The 16,751-nt window shown below is 29.4% G+C and overlaps 1 protein-coding gene and 1 non-coding gene across 2 annotated transcripts; both read right to left on the bottom strand.

Annotated features, from left to right (window-relative positions):
- Positions 1-917: 917 nt before the first annotated feature.
- Positions 918-4,683, bottom strand: LOC106769207 (protein NRT1/ PTR FAMILY 6.2). The gene is made up of 6 exons (XM_014654722.2): positions 4,563-4,683; positions 4,387-4,489; positions 3,137-3,354; positions 2,447-2,991; positions 1,975-2,318; positions 918-1,707 (listed from the first exon to the last, which is right to left on the bottom strand). The coding sequence occupies exons 1-6, from the start codon at positions 4,563-4,565 to the stop codon at positions 1,184-1,186; spliced, it is 1,737 nt and encodes a 578-aa protein (XP_014510208.1). The 5' UTR covers positions 4,566-4,683; the 3' UTR covers positions 918-1,183.
- Positions 4,684-16,567: 11,884 nt separating this feature from the next.
- Positions 16,568-16,649, bottom strand: TRNAS-AGA. The gene has a single exon. It is a non-coding gene; the product is annotated as a tRNA-Ser (tRNA).
- Positions 16,650-16,751: the final 102 nt, after the last annotated feature.

Below are 16,751 nucleotides of genomic sequence, written 5' to 3'. Positions count from 1 at the left end.
AAAAAGTTTATAAATAGGTGTTTCTATAAAAATCCATTCTTACCAATTTTAATTCTTGTCATCTCATTTCATTTTAGATGATAACATATATTTTGTTTTATTGTTAGAGCATAATGACATGGAGTTAATAAGGTAATGACCAATTCTAGCTAATCCGAATAAGTGGTGAATTATCTTGAAAAGATTTTATCACTTTTTTTTCCCTCTTTGGATGACTTTTAAAGAAGATGTGAAATATTGATTTAGATATGTGAAGATATGTTTGGATGAGATATAATTAGATATGTTAATATTTATCATATATGTCAAGATAACATGTTATAAATTGGAATCCACATAATATTTTGGATCCTTTAACATATTATACATATTGTTGTAATTAAATGGCCTTTTTATGTATTTACGTGGAGTTTATTTTTGGAAAGAAAACGTGAAAGCTTAATTTTATGAAAATATGGCATCATATGACTTAAACTATGGATATTTGTTCAAATAATGTTAGTATTACCAAGTGAACCTTGTAACTCTTTAAGTGTTAGTGGGATAAGAAATTAAACTCACTACTTCTCTCACCCTCTTCTTTCTAATTTTACCATAAGTCAATTGTTCATTATCTCTCGAGTAATATACCAATTATGATAATATAATTAAGCAATTATATATGATAATATAATTAAGAGTAGTGATATGTTTACACTACCGAATAAAATATATATATATATATATATACATCTAACAATTCAAAATAATAATATTTAATTATATTTATTTTATTTTTCAACCTAAAATTCTACCATACATTATTGTATTATTAGTTGTCAAGTGAGAGTATTTTTTCAGGGGTGACAAAACATTATTTGTCTATAATTAATTATTAAATTAAGTAGAGATGTCTATAATTTCAATTAAATTATACATAGCCAAAAAAAGGTCAACCAATTATATTACTGTTGACAAGAAGCCTGGTAGATAAAAAGTGTAAACAGGGAGTTGAAAGAAGAAACTATGTTACATGCTTATACATACTAAGAACCCAACCCAAACATTATTATTTGTATGGTGTGACGATGAAAAACCCAAAATCAGCCCATTCTTCGGATGCATGCATTTAACAGGATATCTACAATTCCACAAAACTATGATAACAGCAATGCCTATAATACCAAATCCTAAAAGCTATTCTTCAGCACTTTTCCTCAGCATTAATTGCTCCCATTTGCATGCCTGCTTGTTTAGGTTTCTTAGGCTTGAACCAAACTGCACAAACTGCAAATGCTATAAAATTAATCAAACTGAGTATAGTGAGCAGTCCATAGAACAAGTCAAGCCTGCCCTTGTTTATGTTGTCTGCAAGCCACCCCTGACCATCTCTTGTCCCAGTAACTTTCTTCACAACTGACACAAGGAAACTGCTCACGAAGAAACCCAGAGACAAAGTTGTGAGAAAGAGACCCGTGCTCATGGTTTTCATTCCTTTGGGAGACCGTGTTATGAAGAAATCAAGCTGGCCCGTGTATATGAATGCTTCCCCAGAACCCACCAAGAAGAACTGTGGGATCAGAAGGAAAACGCTTATAGGAAGTGTTGCATGGTTCCCACCTACACTTTTTGCCACTGATAACCGTTTCCTCTCGCACACAGAAGCAACCGCCATTCCAAAAACGGAAAATACCAGTCCAATCGCAATCCTTTGTAGGTCGGTGAAACCTGGGACAAAATGGAAGAAAAACGATATTTTTCTAAATAAGTTGTTTCAATGGGCTTCACATGCACCTTTCTGCTAGTGCAATGTATATAATAATATCATGATTAACATGACAACAGAATTTCATATTATGTTATAATACCATCATTATTTTATAATGTCAATAATTAAGGAATCTGGGGAGAAGGTTTACTTAGGGCAAGCCCTTGTATTTAATGTAGTACTTTTTAAGTAACTGAATCTAATAATGTGTATCCCGTCTTGTATACCTGGTTTGCCTCTCCACTTTTTCCAAAGGGGCATGATGATTCGGTCATAAACAGCTAGAGTGATTAGTATTGCAGCCACAAAAAACACTGTGAGAGAGCCTGCAGGGATTTGGAAACTCCCCATATTTCTTTCCATGGTGGAGGCTTGCTCAACTGAAAAGGTTATCATCTGTGCGTAAGTGGTCCAAAATATGATGGTTGTCGCCCACACCGGCAAAAGTCTCACCATCATTTTCACCTCCTCTACCCTTGTTAGCGAGCATAGTTTCCATGGGTTTGGTGCTGAACCAGATGCATTTGTCTCAAAGTCACCTTCTGTCACAATGGCTGCTTTCTCCAAGAAACTGCATAATTAAAAACATCAAAGAAAGAAGAGTATAAGGAAATTATCTAGACCTCACAAGTTAATTAAAGGCCTGTAAAGAATTGGCTAGCTCCCACAAGGGTAGGCAAAGATAATAAGCTTAATTACCGGAACTGGTCGGTGTGCTCTATTCTTGAGGCTTCAGGAGTGTCTTCATACAAAGAATCAACATTGTATGGGAGTTGCATCTTCCTTTTCTTTATTGATGCAACAATAACTTGGAAAATTTGGACAATGGGGCTTCCCAAACTCTTTTTGTATCTGTATCTTTTAGTTCCTGACATGAACACCATAATGGCTACGATCATAGAAACTGAACATATTCCATACGCCACACTGCGACTCACTTCATCTTGCAAGTAGACGAGTACTGTGACGGCTGCCAGAGTTCCAAAACTAATGAAGAAGAAAAACCTGTTGAAGAAATATGCCATTTGGGATTTCTCCTTCTCATCTTTCTCATCAAATTGGTCAGAGCCAAATCCTGAAACACTAGATTTTAGGCCACCAGTTCCTAGTGCTATAAGGTACAGGGACAAGTATAAGATGCCCATTTGGAATCCGTTGGCTTGTTTGCAACTGTCACTGTTAGCATGGCAAGATGGTGGACGTAGCTGTGGAAGTTTTGTTGAGATTGCTAATGTAGCTGTTCCCTGAAATAACCATTCCCTCAAAGTTAAACTAGGGAGAACATATACATAAAGCCAAAGCTTTCCACTTTATATAAATGAGTGTACATGTGTCATTAAGATTTGACTTTTATGAGAGAAGTAGTGACTAGTAATTAATGTAACTAACCAGTGTCTGTATTGCAGCAAAGATTCCAATTGTCTTGTATCTGCCAAGGAAGGAATCTGCCAGAAAACCTCCCAGCAAACACAAGAGAAACGATGTCCCCATGAAGTCCGTAACAGTATTGGCCGCAGTTGAGCTTGGCAGATGCATGACTGAGATCATGTAAGTTACCAAGTTTACTGCAATTCCCATGGTGGAGAGCCTCTCCACGATTTCAATCCCTGAAAGAATATTTAGAATTAACTTCTACTGTTGTAACTTAATCATTTATTATGTGGAAGTTATTATTGGCTTAATCAGAAAAGGTTGCAGAGAAGCAAGCGTTTAAAGCATGTGTCATAAAATAAAAAGTAAAATAGCTGTGTTCGTAAGTAGAGGCTGTAAGTGAAAAGTGACACCTAATCTATTGTGAAAGCCGAATATGAATGAATAAAGTATGGTCAACTTTTAGAAAGTAGAGTGAAAAGGAGGAGACGAATGGAATATTGATGGATTCATTCCCATCATAAAGATGGTATAAAATAATATGCTTTTTTTTTTTTTCCTTAGAGGCCAAACAGAAGGTGACATATTCTCAATCATTACCCCTAAAAGCATGAGATATAAAAATTCCAGTGTTACGGAAGGTTAATCTGTAAAATCATTTATGCTATGGTAACACCATAAAACTTTTTAGGAGCCTTATCTCCTTCAGGCTACGAGGAGGCGTGTTGGAATTGGAAACAATAACACCCATGTAAAAGACTTTACTTATAATGTCTTAATCTTTTTGGGGAAATGTTTTGTAATATTAAACCGGGATAACAAAATATCTACATCACTTTTGGGATGTATATTTCAAATTTGTATATGCTGAAAGATTTCCGTAAGTGAGAATCTTTTTGTTGAAAGACAAGGAAAATGCTGAGAGTATATATCCCATTTTTGTTGGGAAGGTGGAGAGAAAATAAAATAAAAACAGAGAAAGTGATGGATGTAACAAATGAAAATGATGTGTAATGAAACGAAGAAAAAAAAAAGTGAATGAAGATAATATTTTAAATATTTAAATCCGTTCAAGTTCAAACTAATTATAAATTATGTTAAATAAGCTTTTAAATGAATCACCCTATTAACTTATATGCGAATTTCCAACTTGTGACAATAAAACAAAAGAAAAGGTTTGAAAACGTGAGCATCCAAAAATTGAGTTCCATAGTTATCAGGTACATGAGATGAAGAGGAGTAATGGAGATAAGGCTATCTCTACAAACCTAAAATAAGAGCTGCAGGTATCCAACCCCCAGTTTTGGATCTGTCTGCAGGGAAGCCTTTATAATCCACAGCTCCAGCAACAATCAAACTCATTTTTTCCTCCTGAAATAAAATAAAAATATTTTTTTAAAAAAGCATATAGCATTTCAGGCAACAGATCTCAAAGAGCACTGACCATTTTTTCTGAAGCTTATAGGAAGAAACTAGAAAAGACTTAAAGTGGTAGAAAGGTGGGAAGCTTTGCTCTTCTAAAGCTCAACTCACAAGTAGGTTTGGGGTGAGAGTTTCCCCATTTATAGGCAAGGTGGAGTCAGCAAATACCAATGAGAATCTAAAAGCGACGTTCTGCCACTATTCATTTGAGACAGATCATTGCTTGGTTTTTTTCATAAAGTTAAGAAGGATTAGGTTTGAGGCAATTAGTGGAAAGTTTAAGGCTAGCCAGACTGATAAGATATTTATTAAGAATGTTATCCTCAGGTAAATATGAAGGTAACAATGTTGATTGACCAGGAAGAATTGGGGGAACATCATGTGGAATCTAGAACATGCAACCATATATAATATTTCAATATATTTTCTTTCTTTTTTTATGGTTCAATACATTGATTTGAGTTTATGAAGGCTGTGAGCCACTCCACCTTGGCCAACTCTTGGAAGTGGTTTTGGTACCCCACATTTGAAAAGGATCTCTCTCTGCCTTTGGTTTTTGTGTGTAGGAAGATATGGACAGAATATGCAGATAGCCGCAGAAGGTGTGAATGAATTGAAAATAAAACCTTATGATGAAATGATGTGTTTAATTTGCATTAATCATTGTGACTTTAACTTAAACAGCAGATCTTACCAACCGTCAATTTTCCTACAGGACGCAAATTACTACTATGAATGATAAACGTTTGTAAATTGACAAGCATATACACTGTCTCGAGTTCTTTTTCTCCTGCACCCCACCAACTCCTTCTTTTGGATTAACATTTTCAGGGTTCTGCCTACTGACTTTCTAGTAGGACTTGTGAAGTTGCAGTGTTTTATTTGGAAAAAATTCTGAAATGCCCGGATTAATTTCAGATCTGTATATATAGTAATTTATCCCTATCAACAGTGATGGATCTCAGATCTGAGTAGTCTTTTAAAAAATAATTATTAACTATCATGATAAACATTAAAATTCAAATAAAATATAAAATCCTATTCATCTACATCTACAGTTTTTCTTAAGAGTCGAATAAGGAATCTTTTAAGTAAATTCTTAAGTTATTTTGAATTTACAAAACTCATTCTATTAGATTGACCCTAGTGTTATAATTCTTTAAGAGTTTAGTTATGAGTCATTAATACTAAATTTATCCAGTACCCATTAAAATAAAGCAACAAAAAAAAAATATCAAAACTGTTGGTTGATCTTAATAAGCATTTATAATTTAGTATTTAATAAGTTAAATTAATGGTTTTTAACTATCAACTAACTTTCAATTATTTTTTTCAACAGGTTTTTTTCAAACATAATCTATGAGACTTTCTGAATGTTTTCTTACATTAAATACCGTAGGACTTGATACGTGATATAAGTGAGTTAATCAGTATCAGTCTTAAAATGTTTTGAATTTAAGTCCACGTTAATGTTAAAAAGAGATATAAAATTTTTACGGTGTTGAAAGAAGTGAGACATAGGTTCACTCCAAATACACTTATCCTTCAAACATCCACCCCAGTTCCGCTGGAGGACACCTTGGATACATCAAAACAATTCATATTAATCATCATCACCAACCCTTGTTTTCTGCTAAACACAGTGTTCTCGTAAAACTGTCACACGTGTTCATTCATGTAAATGAGTTTTGCCGTCAGTTGTTATGTTGTCTTACCCACCCATGATATATATGTTGCTTTGGTTAATGAACTTCCACTCTTCTAACAACCACTTTGTTCGCTTGGTGCCACGGGGGTTGGAAAATTATCATTTGATTATCATCTGATTTTCTCTGTCTCAATCATAATACTGGGGATTGAGAAAGAGATCGATATAATACGCAAAAGCGGTGTAGCTTTGTGTATTCAAATACTCAATGAGTTAAACAATATGAAAATGAGTGTTGACTCAAATAATTGATACTGGGTGGGTCCTCAAAGTTGACAAAGAAAGAAAGAATCATTCCTATCTCTAAAACCTCTAAAACCGTTGCATGCGGAACATCGACCTTAGCTAAAGAATGAACATCACCCATAGCCATGTGACCGATGTTTCACGTGCAAGCCACTACCACACGTACCAACATAATTCTGCCCTTGCCGTCCAACCATTAGACCAACATGCAACATGGAAAAATCGCAATCCACTGTATCATTTCCAGAGTGGCCAATCAAACACGCAATCTCTTCGTGGATCCACCACTAAACCATGTGTCATCACCAAAAATGCAACACACTCTTTAAATTGTTTTTACTCAAACCAGGAAGATTAGCTTTAAATTCTTCTTATATATACAAGACCTGGCTGCCACCATTTCTAACATGAAACATTAAATAACAACTGTTTTCTCATATATTATTTAATATTTTATTTTTTATTTATTGATATGTTTGAATTTTTCACAACGGGAATGTGTCTATTAAAAAGTAACTGAAAGTTTATCATCTTTTAATATTTTGAATTAATATCATTATTTCTCATACAAGTTTATTTATCAGTCATTAATTTAGGTATTCTTGCTATCAATCTTGTTCATTACTTTTATCACGCAATCCCAACCACTTCATAGCATTTCTTATCATGGCATATCATGATTCACGACCTTGCATATCGCAGTATGGATTATTTTTATTATTATTCTCTTACTAACGACTTTATTTTAATTTTTGTTTTTTTTTTTTAAATTTTGTTTCCTATTATGTGGGTTCTCCCTCTTTTGCAAGACTCTCTTTCTCTTGGCGCCACTTTCCAGTATGTTCTTAAATCCGCCACTACAGGTAAAGTCCACCCACTTGTGACCTTATTTGCCAACTAAGCCACTCCTGTTCTTGTGGGTTCTGTCTATCATTGTGTTTTCACATAATTCAATATGCAGAGTACTCTGTCTCCTAGGTTTCAAACTCATAATTCCCAACCTCTATTTCCTACAGCTAAGATCGTTGCCAGGTCAAACAGTTCATTATCTATTTTCACTCTTTTCTTCTGTTCTTTTCAGTAATCTATTCATTCATTTTTTTTCAGAACATGTAAACATTTAAGTGCTGATTATTAAAAGAATGGCTTTAACTTTTCCCAAGTTTGTTAAGGACTATGATATTACAGAAAAGATTCACCTTTTTCTTCTTAATTATCAAACCCGTTTAATAAAGTGATTCTTCTATTCCATCAGACTCTCCGTTTTCCTATTAAATGTTCAATCCTCATGATTTTCAACAACTTTTCTGTTTTATTTATCTTCTTCTTTTGACGCAACAAAAATAAAAGCACCATTTCAGAATTTCCATAAAAAAACTGCAAGAGCATATCCCTTCAAATCTTTATTGTCCAACATGCCTGCATTTATTGCTGTAATGGACAACATTTTTTTCCAATCACTTCAGGTTGGAATATGCTTGGATACTATTATCATAAAACCAAAAAAGGCATAAGTGGCAGGAAAGTGTTGTAACCAAACCCAGAAGCTGACAAATTTTGAGGATGATACGAACGAGGATTGATTGATTAAATAGCTCTTTTATGCAACTACTGTCAGGTGTAAACAATATCAATGGTTTTGCGTTTTCACATCCCAAGCTGTGATTTTGAAAAGGCTTACAACTTCCAATCAATGAGGGCCACAGTGTTCGATGTTTTGATTAGCTTCTGATTAGTGGGAAGTAAAGAAATTGTTTTCTGATGTGATTAATGCGGAAACAACTGATGATAATGCAGAACATGTGTAACTGAGGATGTGCCAAAAAACCTGCAACTTCACTCCGTAAAAGGAGCTTAGTTCCTTCTATTCAAAAATATTTTCTATTATCCTTTTGGATATTGTTCTCGAAAGTAAAAAAATTCGTATTTTTAAAACCAAAAAAAAAATGAAAATCAAAGTGTTGATAAGGTGAAAAAGAAAAAAGGAAAATAGGTACGACAGAGAGGAAGAAAAATAGGTAGGAATCAAAGAATTTTACTTGTTTTGAAAGCTATAAAAGTATTAAATATTTTTTTTTTATTTTTAGAATGTTAAAAGTGTTTATTTCATTTAATATTTCTTATAAAGATTACTTTAAAGAAAAATATTACTTAACATTGCTCAATTAAATATCATTTGTTGCAAGTCATTACCATTTAGGTGATAACTGGTGAAGTGTGCACTAATTGCCCATCATTAGTATAATACAACAATATTTTATTCCCACTAATGAGGAGTCCTTAAAAATGTACATGAAAAGTTCTTATTATAATTTTTAAATTTCAATATTTTAAAAAAAATAAAAAAAATATTTTTCTTTGTTATTTATTTATAAATTTAATTATTAAGAATAAAAGGTTAGTGTTAACATGAAATTTAAACTAAACTATTAATATATTATATATCTTTTACTTAATTTCTCTACTTAATTCAATTTTAAAAAATAAATAGTACTTTTTTTAAAATTTTACATAAAATAAAACAATTTTTATAATTTATTTATTTTGATTTATATGTAAATTAAATTTAACGAGAAAAAAATTGATTAAAAAAAAGTTATATCAATTAATAAATGATATAAAAACTAAATTAAATATAAGATATATTAATACTTACGTATAAATATCTTATAAAAAATTACTCAGAACTCATCCATTCAATTTTAACATATTAAATTAAATATCTTATTAAATCAAATTTAATTTAAAATCTTATGAATTGAGTATGTAGCACTTCATACCAAATTTGAAAGAACTCAATCTCTTACATATTCACCAATTTTATGTTATATTTGAGTTCAACTAAAATTATTAAATAATATTAATAATATAACATAATTTAATTTAATATATTAACTAAATATATATTTTTAAATATTAAATATTCTCAACTACTAATTTTAGAAATATTCGCAATGCGATTTGATTATTTTTTTTTTTAAATACATCAAATTAAATATAAATAGTATACGAAATTGAAGGTCGTTCGATTTAAAGGAAAAATCAAATCAAACCAATCTATACGATTTGATTTTGATTAAATTTTTAGATTTTTAATTTATAATTCTATTTTTGTATTCAATATTTACTCTTTATTTTTTATCTTCTAAATTAAAATGTAATAGTAAAATCATGTTAAGTATATTAAATAACAAACTAATTAATCATAAGATGAAATATTTGATGACATTTGTAAGACCCGCTATCAAATTTGTGGATGTTTTGGTTTAGCATTAAAAAATTATCATGTTTTAAATGTTTTATGGATCATTAAAATTCTGAGAATTATTTCATATATTTTTCTATCTTAGGACAACTTTTTAGCTTGAAAGACAATTGACTACTAATAAAGATAACTTGTTAATTACGGGTAATTAGTATATAAAGTTACATGGATTTGAAAGTTTAGAGTTGTCACTTCTTATTATAACCTATCTTTAATAAAATATATATTTGTATTAGCTGTATTTTGATGTTTTAAAATTGACAGAACATCTAAAAAGTAGATAAATAACGATTTACTTGATTTGTGCTAGAGATTGATGAGTTTGTTTTGAAGTTATATGTTTTAGTGTAGATTCTATTCTAGTGTTTTTTTTTTTTTTACGAAATTAAGCTAAATTTTGATTGCAAGACGTAAATGTGGTTTTTATTATCATTTTAGGTCGTAACGATTAGAATTGAAAAAATTGGACAATTGAAGTTATTACTTTAGATTTTGAATAATTTGAGATTTTCTTTCTTTTTTAGTGATAGTTAGTTTGGTACAACGATTCTCAACTTTGAGAATAACTTAGAATTTAATTAATTAATTTTGATCAATAAAGATTGATTTCATTTAATGAATTTCAATCTAAGAGTAAATGGGTAATTATAATAATTAGATTTACTGAACGAGTGAACAATTTGCTGGCGAAAATGACTCTCATCTGAGTACAAATGATATAAAGCATAAGTTTTGTATGTATTTTGCAAGTATCTTTTTCAATGTTATTTTTGGAGTATTAGCAAATTAATAACATGAATTGTACATCATCATATATTATTGCTATGATGGGGATAAATAATTATTTAAGTGGAATTATTGAGAGTGTTCATATATGAATATTTACCTGAGATAAAATATTGAGATATAAATTCAAATTTAGAGAGTCTCAAAAAATATGTAATTCAATTAATTAAATCTACCCGAGAAGTTTAAAATTCATTTAGTAAAATCGCTTTGATCCAAATATAAGTACTAATATAAGAAACATATTTTTTTTATTTGTTTTTCTTCTATACATTATAATCTTTCTTTGAATATTAATGAATAAAAAATTAATTGTACATTGTTCCGTATAATTTCTTTAATGATTGTATAAATTGGATAGATAATCACTTTAAAGTATAATTCAACTGTTTGTATCAATAATTACCGATGAATTGAGATATGATGTAACTTGTAAGTATAAAATTAAATAGACAAAAATATTATATAATGAAAAACTAATGGAAATTGATATATTAAATCAAGTATGATATAGTCAATTATACTTTAACAATAATTGTAAAAATTACTAAAATGATTCAAATTGAAATGAAACATATAATAACTAAATTGTTTAAAAAATAAATTAAATTTAAACTCTTCCCTAATATCAGTTTTAAATTATAGGTTGGGAAAGTTTACTAAGGTCCTAAAATATTCTGTATTAAAATATATTTTATGTTGTGAATTAATGCACAAAAAAGTTATAATTAGAAGTTTTGTTATTGTCATAATCACACTACTAGTTCATGACTTCATGTTGAACCTATATTTGACAGCTTATGCTAAAACCTCCAACATGTTTTTACTATGTGTAATTTTGAATTGTGAAAAATAAATTTATTTAAATTAGAGTTAACTTTTCATTTGGTTATACTACACCAACATATCAATTAACACACTATCCAATATCGAAGCCATCTCTGCCACTAAAATGCGTGGCTCGTGACAATTGAAGTGTGAAAAGTAATTATTTTTTTGAAATAAAGCAATATAAATTTTATTTAGACACATGGTAGTATTTATTTATTTAATATATAATTTTGAAGACACGTGGTAGGTAATGCATTATTTAAGTGACGTGTAATATCGTAATCCATTATTGGTAAAAGTTGAGCAATAATTTGTTGACTTTTCTCTCAAAATGAAAAACCAACGTCCCACCTTAAACAATAGACCTCAACTTACGATAAAGAGAAAAAGAAATGAATTTAAATTACTTTGAAATAACATAATAATATTTTTAATAAAAAAATTACAGTTTTAGATTCACGAACCTGAAGAAACAGGAAGCGGATTTATTTTGGTTGGTCGAAATATAAAGCAAGTTGAAAGAATGATTGAGGTGGTTTTGTTTAAAGTTAATAAAATGGTAGAGACAAAGAAAAAAAGGGATTGGCGGTGGCTTTTAGTTGAACTTTGAAGGAACAATAATAATAAAATGGCCGACAGTGCCATTAATAATACTGTGTTTTAGAAGCCTCACCTGGATTTGTTTCATTTCAAATCTGAAAGACGTTGAAAATTCCGAAATTTCAAAATCACTGCCTGTTTTTTTAATATAAATTTCTACTTTGTTCAAGGTGAAAATTATAGAAGAATAACTATGATTTTTCCGAAGTCTGCATGTATTATCAAAATCGTTGTATTATTTTATATTATCAAAATCTCTTTTTGTTGTTTGTGGAAATTCTTGTTGGAGGAGATTCGGTACACACATAGATCTCCATAGTAAGACATTATCTGCTTTGGGTTAAGTAATTACGGATTTGTTTTTGGTACCACGTCAAAAGATCTCTTATAAACCCTTGACCAATCCTTCTTCTACTCAATGTGGGACTTTGTTTGCACTCCAACAATCTGTCTACGATAGAATTTACCTTTTTTCCTGTAATGTATGAAAATAATATACAAAATCAATAAAAGTATTTTGATTTTCTAACCTGTTTCGAATTTTTTTCTTTGCTTTCATGCTTTTTTCCGTTATCATGAATGTCTTTTTTGTTGTAACTTTTCTTCTCTCCTACCATTTCTAATATTGTATTAAAGTAGGTTCATTGTCTACTTTGTCTATATTGTACCACAACCCTCAGCCTTGTCTCTATTATACCAAAACTCTACAAATCAAAGTGTCTTACATGTTTTCTTTCATTCTTGGTATGATGGAGGACATAGATGAGTATGTAAATCCTTCTATGCCCTTTTACTTACATCATTGGAAAAATTCAGGCTTCATCCTCATCTTTCAGGTTCTAAAAGAAACCAATTATTCTTCTTGAAACAAAAACATGTGGAAAGCTCTTCTCTGTAAGAAAAAGATCAAATTCATAGATGGTGAAATCAAAAAACTTGAAAAAAATGATCCCTTATCTGATGTTTGGAAAAGATGCAACATGATGGTTTTATCTTGGATTATCAAAACACTTTCTTCACAAATTGCAAAAAGTGTCATATGTCGAAGTGTTAAAGAACTCTGAGATGTACTAAAAGAAAGGTTCTCAAAATGTGACTACTTCAAGATTTTTTACTAACTTCAAGACATTCAGTCAATTAAATAAGGAGAAAGGAACGTAAGTCAATTCTTTACTCATTTAAAGATTATTTGGAAAGAATTAGAGTTTCTTATACCTATATATGTTGTACTTGTAGTGTTCTTTGTAGTTGTGATTTGTCCAAAATCTCTTTCAAATAAAAAGAAATAAAACATGTTTTTTGTTTCTTAAAAGACCTAAATGATACCTATAACATTATGAGAACACAAATCCTGTTGATGGATTATCTTTCCAAGATCAATTGTGTCTTCTCCCCCATCATGCAATAAGGAAGACAATAAAAACAATAATAGAATACTAAGACCAAAAATCTGGCCAACACTACTGATAAACAAAATCATTGGAAATCAGAACAAACTTGGAGGTTTATGGGTCATGATGCTAGATCACGGGGCCAAGGAAGAAGGAGAAGAAGAAATCTCAATTATGGGAAACAATGCTCCTACTGCCACAAGATGAACCACATTGTGAATGAATTCTACTCTAAACATGGTTATCCACCATGGTACAAGAAGAATAACAACAACAATAAGGAAAAAAGAAGGCACAGTGACTAAAACTCCGCCAACGTTTGCAAGAGTGATTCTGCCACTACAGAAACACAACTCACCCAACAGGCAAGCACTAATGTTGCCTTCAATTCCTTTACTCCAGAACATATACAAAAGTTATTTAAAATGATAGAGAAAGTTAATAATTCTTCACATAACATAAGTCAAATACAATTGAACACAACAGAAGACAAACAAGGTATATTTTCTTAGATTATAGACACCAGGGTCACTGATCATGTGACCCATGAGAAAAAACACTGTCACTTTTAAGAAAATCAAACTCATATTTGTTAAATTGTCAAATAATTCTATTGTCACTGCCCAACATGTAGGAACCATTCAATTTTCAAAAGATTTTATTATCTTTAGTGTCTTATACATTTCTAATTTATCTTTTAACCTAATATTTATTCAAAGCTTAACTAGGGACATAAACTGCAGCCTAACTTTTTTCTTTAAGATGTGTCAATAATACTACCTTGAAGATGATTGGACGTGTTAATGTCTACAAAGGCCTCTATTATTTGAAATCTTTTCTCATTGTTTACCTAGATTTAATTCCTAAATCACTTTTTTTCTTATGAACATGTTGATGTTAATATGTGGTATTATAGACTAGGTCACCCTTTACACAAAATTATAGAACAAATTTTAAAAACTTCCCTTATGTACAAATACCTTCTGATAATGCCTTTGATATATGTCATTATTCTAAACAAAAGATATTTTCTTTTCCTAAAAGTGGTTCTTTGTCTATTGGTTGTTTTGAAATGATACACTATGATATATGGAGTCCTATTTTCATTCCTTCAGTTCTTGGTCATAGATATTTTTTTACTATGGTTGATGACTATAATAGACATACTTGAACTTTTCAAATGCAGAATAAAGTTCAAAGCGTAGATTTAATGTATAATATTTTTATAAGAATTAAAAACAATTTAATAAAACTATTACAAGGTTTTTTTAAAATTTGTTATAGTATCAAAGTTATAACAGAATATTAATATAAATACCATCAAAAAAGAAATTTTAGTAAAGGCAACAACCATCTAAATGCACTATTAAAACCTTTACTAAAAAAAATATATTAAAAAAAGGTAAAAATCATTCCATCTTAATAGATACAAGAATAGAGTTGGGCAAAAAATATTGAATTATATTGTACTATAGTTAATTGTACTATATTATACTAAAAAGAACTGAATCATTCTTACTATAACTTAAATATATTGTTTTATGGTTCAGTTTTTAACAACTGAACTTAATAAATTTTCGCTTCTTACGTTAAAAAATCACTTCATCCTAAAATAATTGTAGTTTTTTTTTTTCATTTTTTCTCTTATGTAATAATTTACAAGTAAATTTATTAAAAAAAATGGTCTACTTTGTTACAAAAGTGAAAAATTTTGAGTTAATTTATCTTTAAATTTAATTTGTTATATGTTAATTCAAATAAATTAAATTTAGCTATTTGATTGTTAACATTCTCTTTTTACACATTCGATGAAGTTCATATAAATTGTACTAAATATATTAATTTTATTTTTCATTCTATTCATATACTTTTTAAACTGGTAGGGCCGCATTAACTTTATCCAGAAATATTTATGGAAGAAAAATAAAAAAAAAGTTTTTTTTTCTATAAACTACATGTAATTTATACCTTAAAAATCAATGAGATGAAATTTTACAAACAAATTTATACATAAACTAATTAATTTGTGAGTGTTTTTTTTCTTTCTAATAAGAGTATTTTCCTCTAAACAAAGTAAAAATAGTATAGTAGTAAAAATTAGTGCAGTTTACAATTCAGTTAGTAGTTTAGTTTATATTATAGTTTAGTACAATTTACAATTCAGTTAGTAGTTTAGTTCAGTTTATATTGTTGTTTAGTATAATTTACAATTCAGTTAGTAGTTCAATTCAGTTTATATTGTAGTTTAATACAATTTAAATTATATCGTACAAATTAGTATATTACAGTTCAGTTTGTCTTAACTATTTTACAATTCAGTTATAAAAATTAGTTTTTAGTTCAGTATAGTTTTTAGCAGTACAATTCCATTTGTTCATCCCTATACAAAAATTATAAATTATAAATCAATTATAGATAATACTATAATTCTCACTTTTTCCATTAATTATCTTAAACTCTTACTTTCATCTCAAATACACAAAAGTTTAGGTAAAGACAACCATTATTATTCATATTATTTTGTAATAAATTGATATATACATTTGGAATGAATTTGATAATCATTTATAAGTTTAATAATATGAATACAAAATATTCATTGCACAAATTTATATAAAAAAAATTATTTTATACCTGTGTTTGAATCACAAGTTGTATTAAAAGATAACTTGATAGTTTTACCTTTTGTTTTAATTTTATAAATAATATTACCTATTATCTAGTTTCAAACTAACTTACAAAAGTAGGTTAATAAAAAAACTACTACAAAAGTCCTAAAAAAACAACAACAATATAAATGAAATATTTTTAAAACAAAAGAAACCAAGCATCATACTAGCCTCTGATAGTTATATTAAAAACAAAGAATTGACTATTACTTGACTTCTAAAATCCAAATATATGTCATTTTCCTCTTGGAACGAAAATTATCATACCATAAAAATGATAAAATTCTTATAAAATGATAAAAAAAAATGCAAGTGTGAAAAACCATAAAACAAAGCACCTAAAAAAACAGAAAAAAAAAACAAAAAGTTTCTTATACATTGACTCCTTCTGAAATCTAAAGGAAGGTTTTATTCAACTTTAGACAAAAATATCATATCGTAATTATGAGAAAATGTTTATAAAATGATAAAGCTAACATGTACATTTGTGTGAAAAAAAAAAGCATGAGGAAAAAAACATACATCAAATCTCGTGAGCGGCAGGATTCGAACCTGCGCGGGCAGAGCCCACATGATTTCTAGTCATGCCCGATAACCACTCCGGCACGCCCACCTGATGATATAATTTGATGATTTGCAAATTAATATTATATGTAACACAATAAGAGAAATTGTTGTATTTAAATCAATTTAGAATAAATATATATACCTAAAC

The sequence above is a fragment of the Vigna radiata genome, chromosome 7, assembly GCF_000741045.1.
Source record: "Vigna radiata var. radiata cultivar VC1973A chromosome 7, Vradiata_ver6, whole genome shotgun sequence".
Taxonomy (NCBI): domain Eukaryota; kingdom Viridiplantae; phylum Streptophyta; class Magnoliopsida; order Fabales; family Fabaceae; genus Vigna; species Vigna radiata.
The sequence above is the reverse complement of the archived record's forward strand: the minus strand, read 5'-3'. Positions and strand labels throughout refer to the sequence as shown.

Coding starts and splice junctions, on each gene's coding strand:
- LOC106769207 (XM_014654722.2), bottom strand. Junction 2,319..2,446: donor GAGCACACCGACCAGTTCCG/GTAATTAAGCTT, acceptor TTAATTATGCAG/TTTCTTGGAGAAAGCAGCCA. Junction 1,708..1,974: donor AAAGTGGAGAGGCAAACCAG/GTATACAAGACG, acceptor ATTTTGTCCCAG/GTTTCACCGACCTACAAAGG.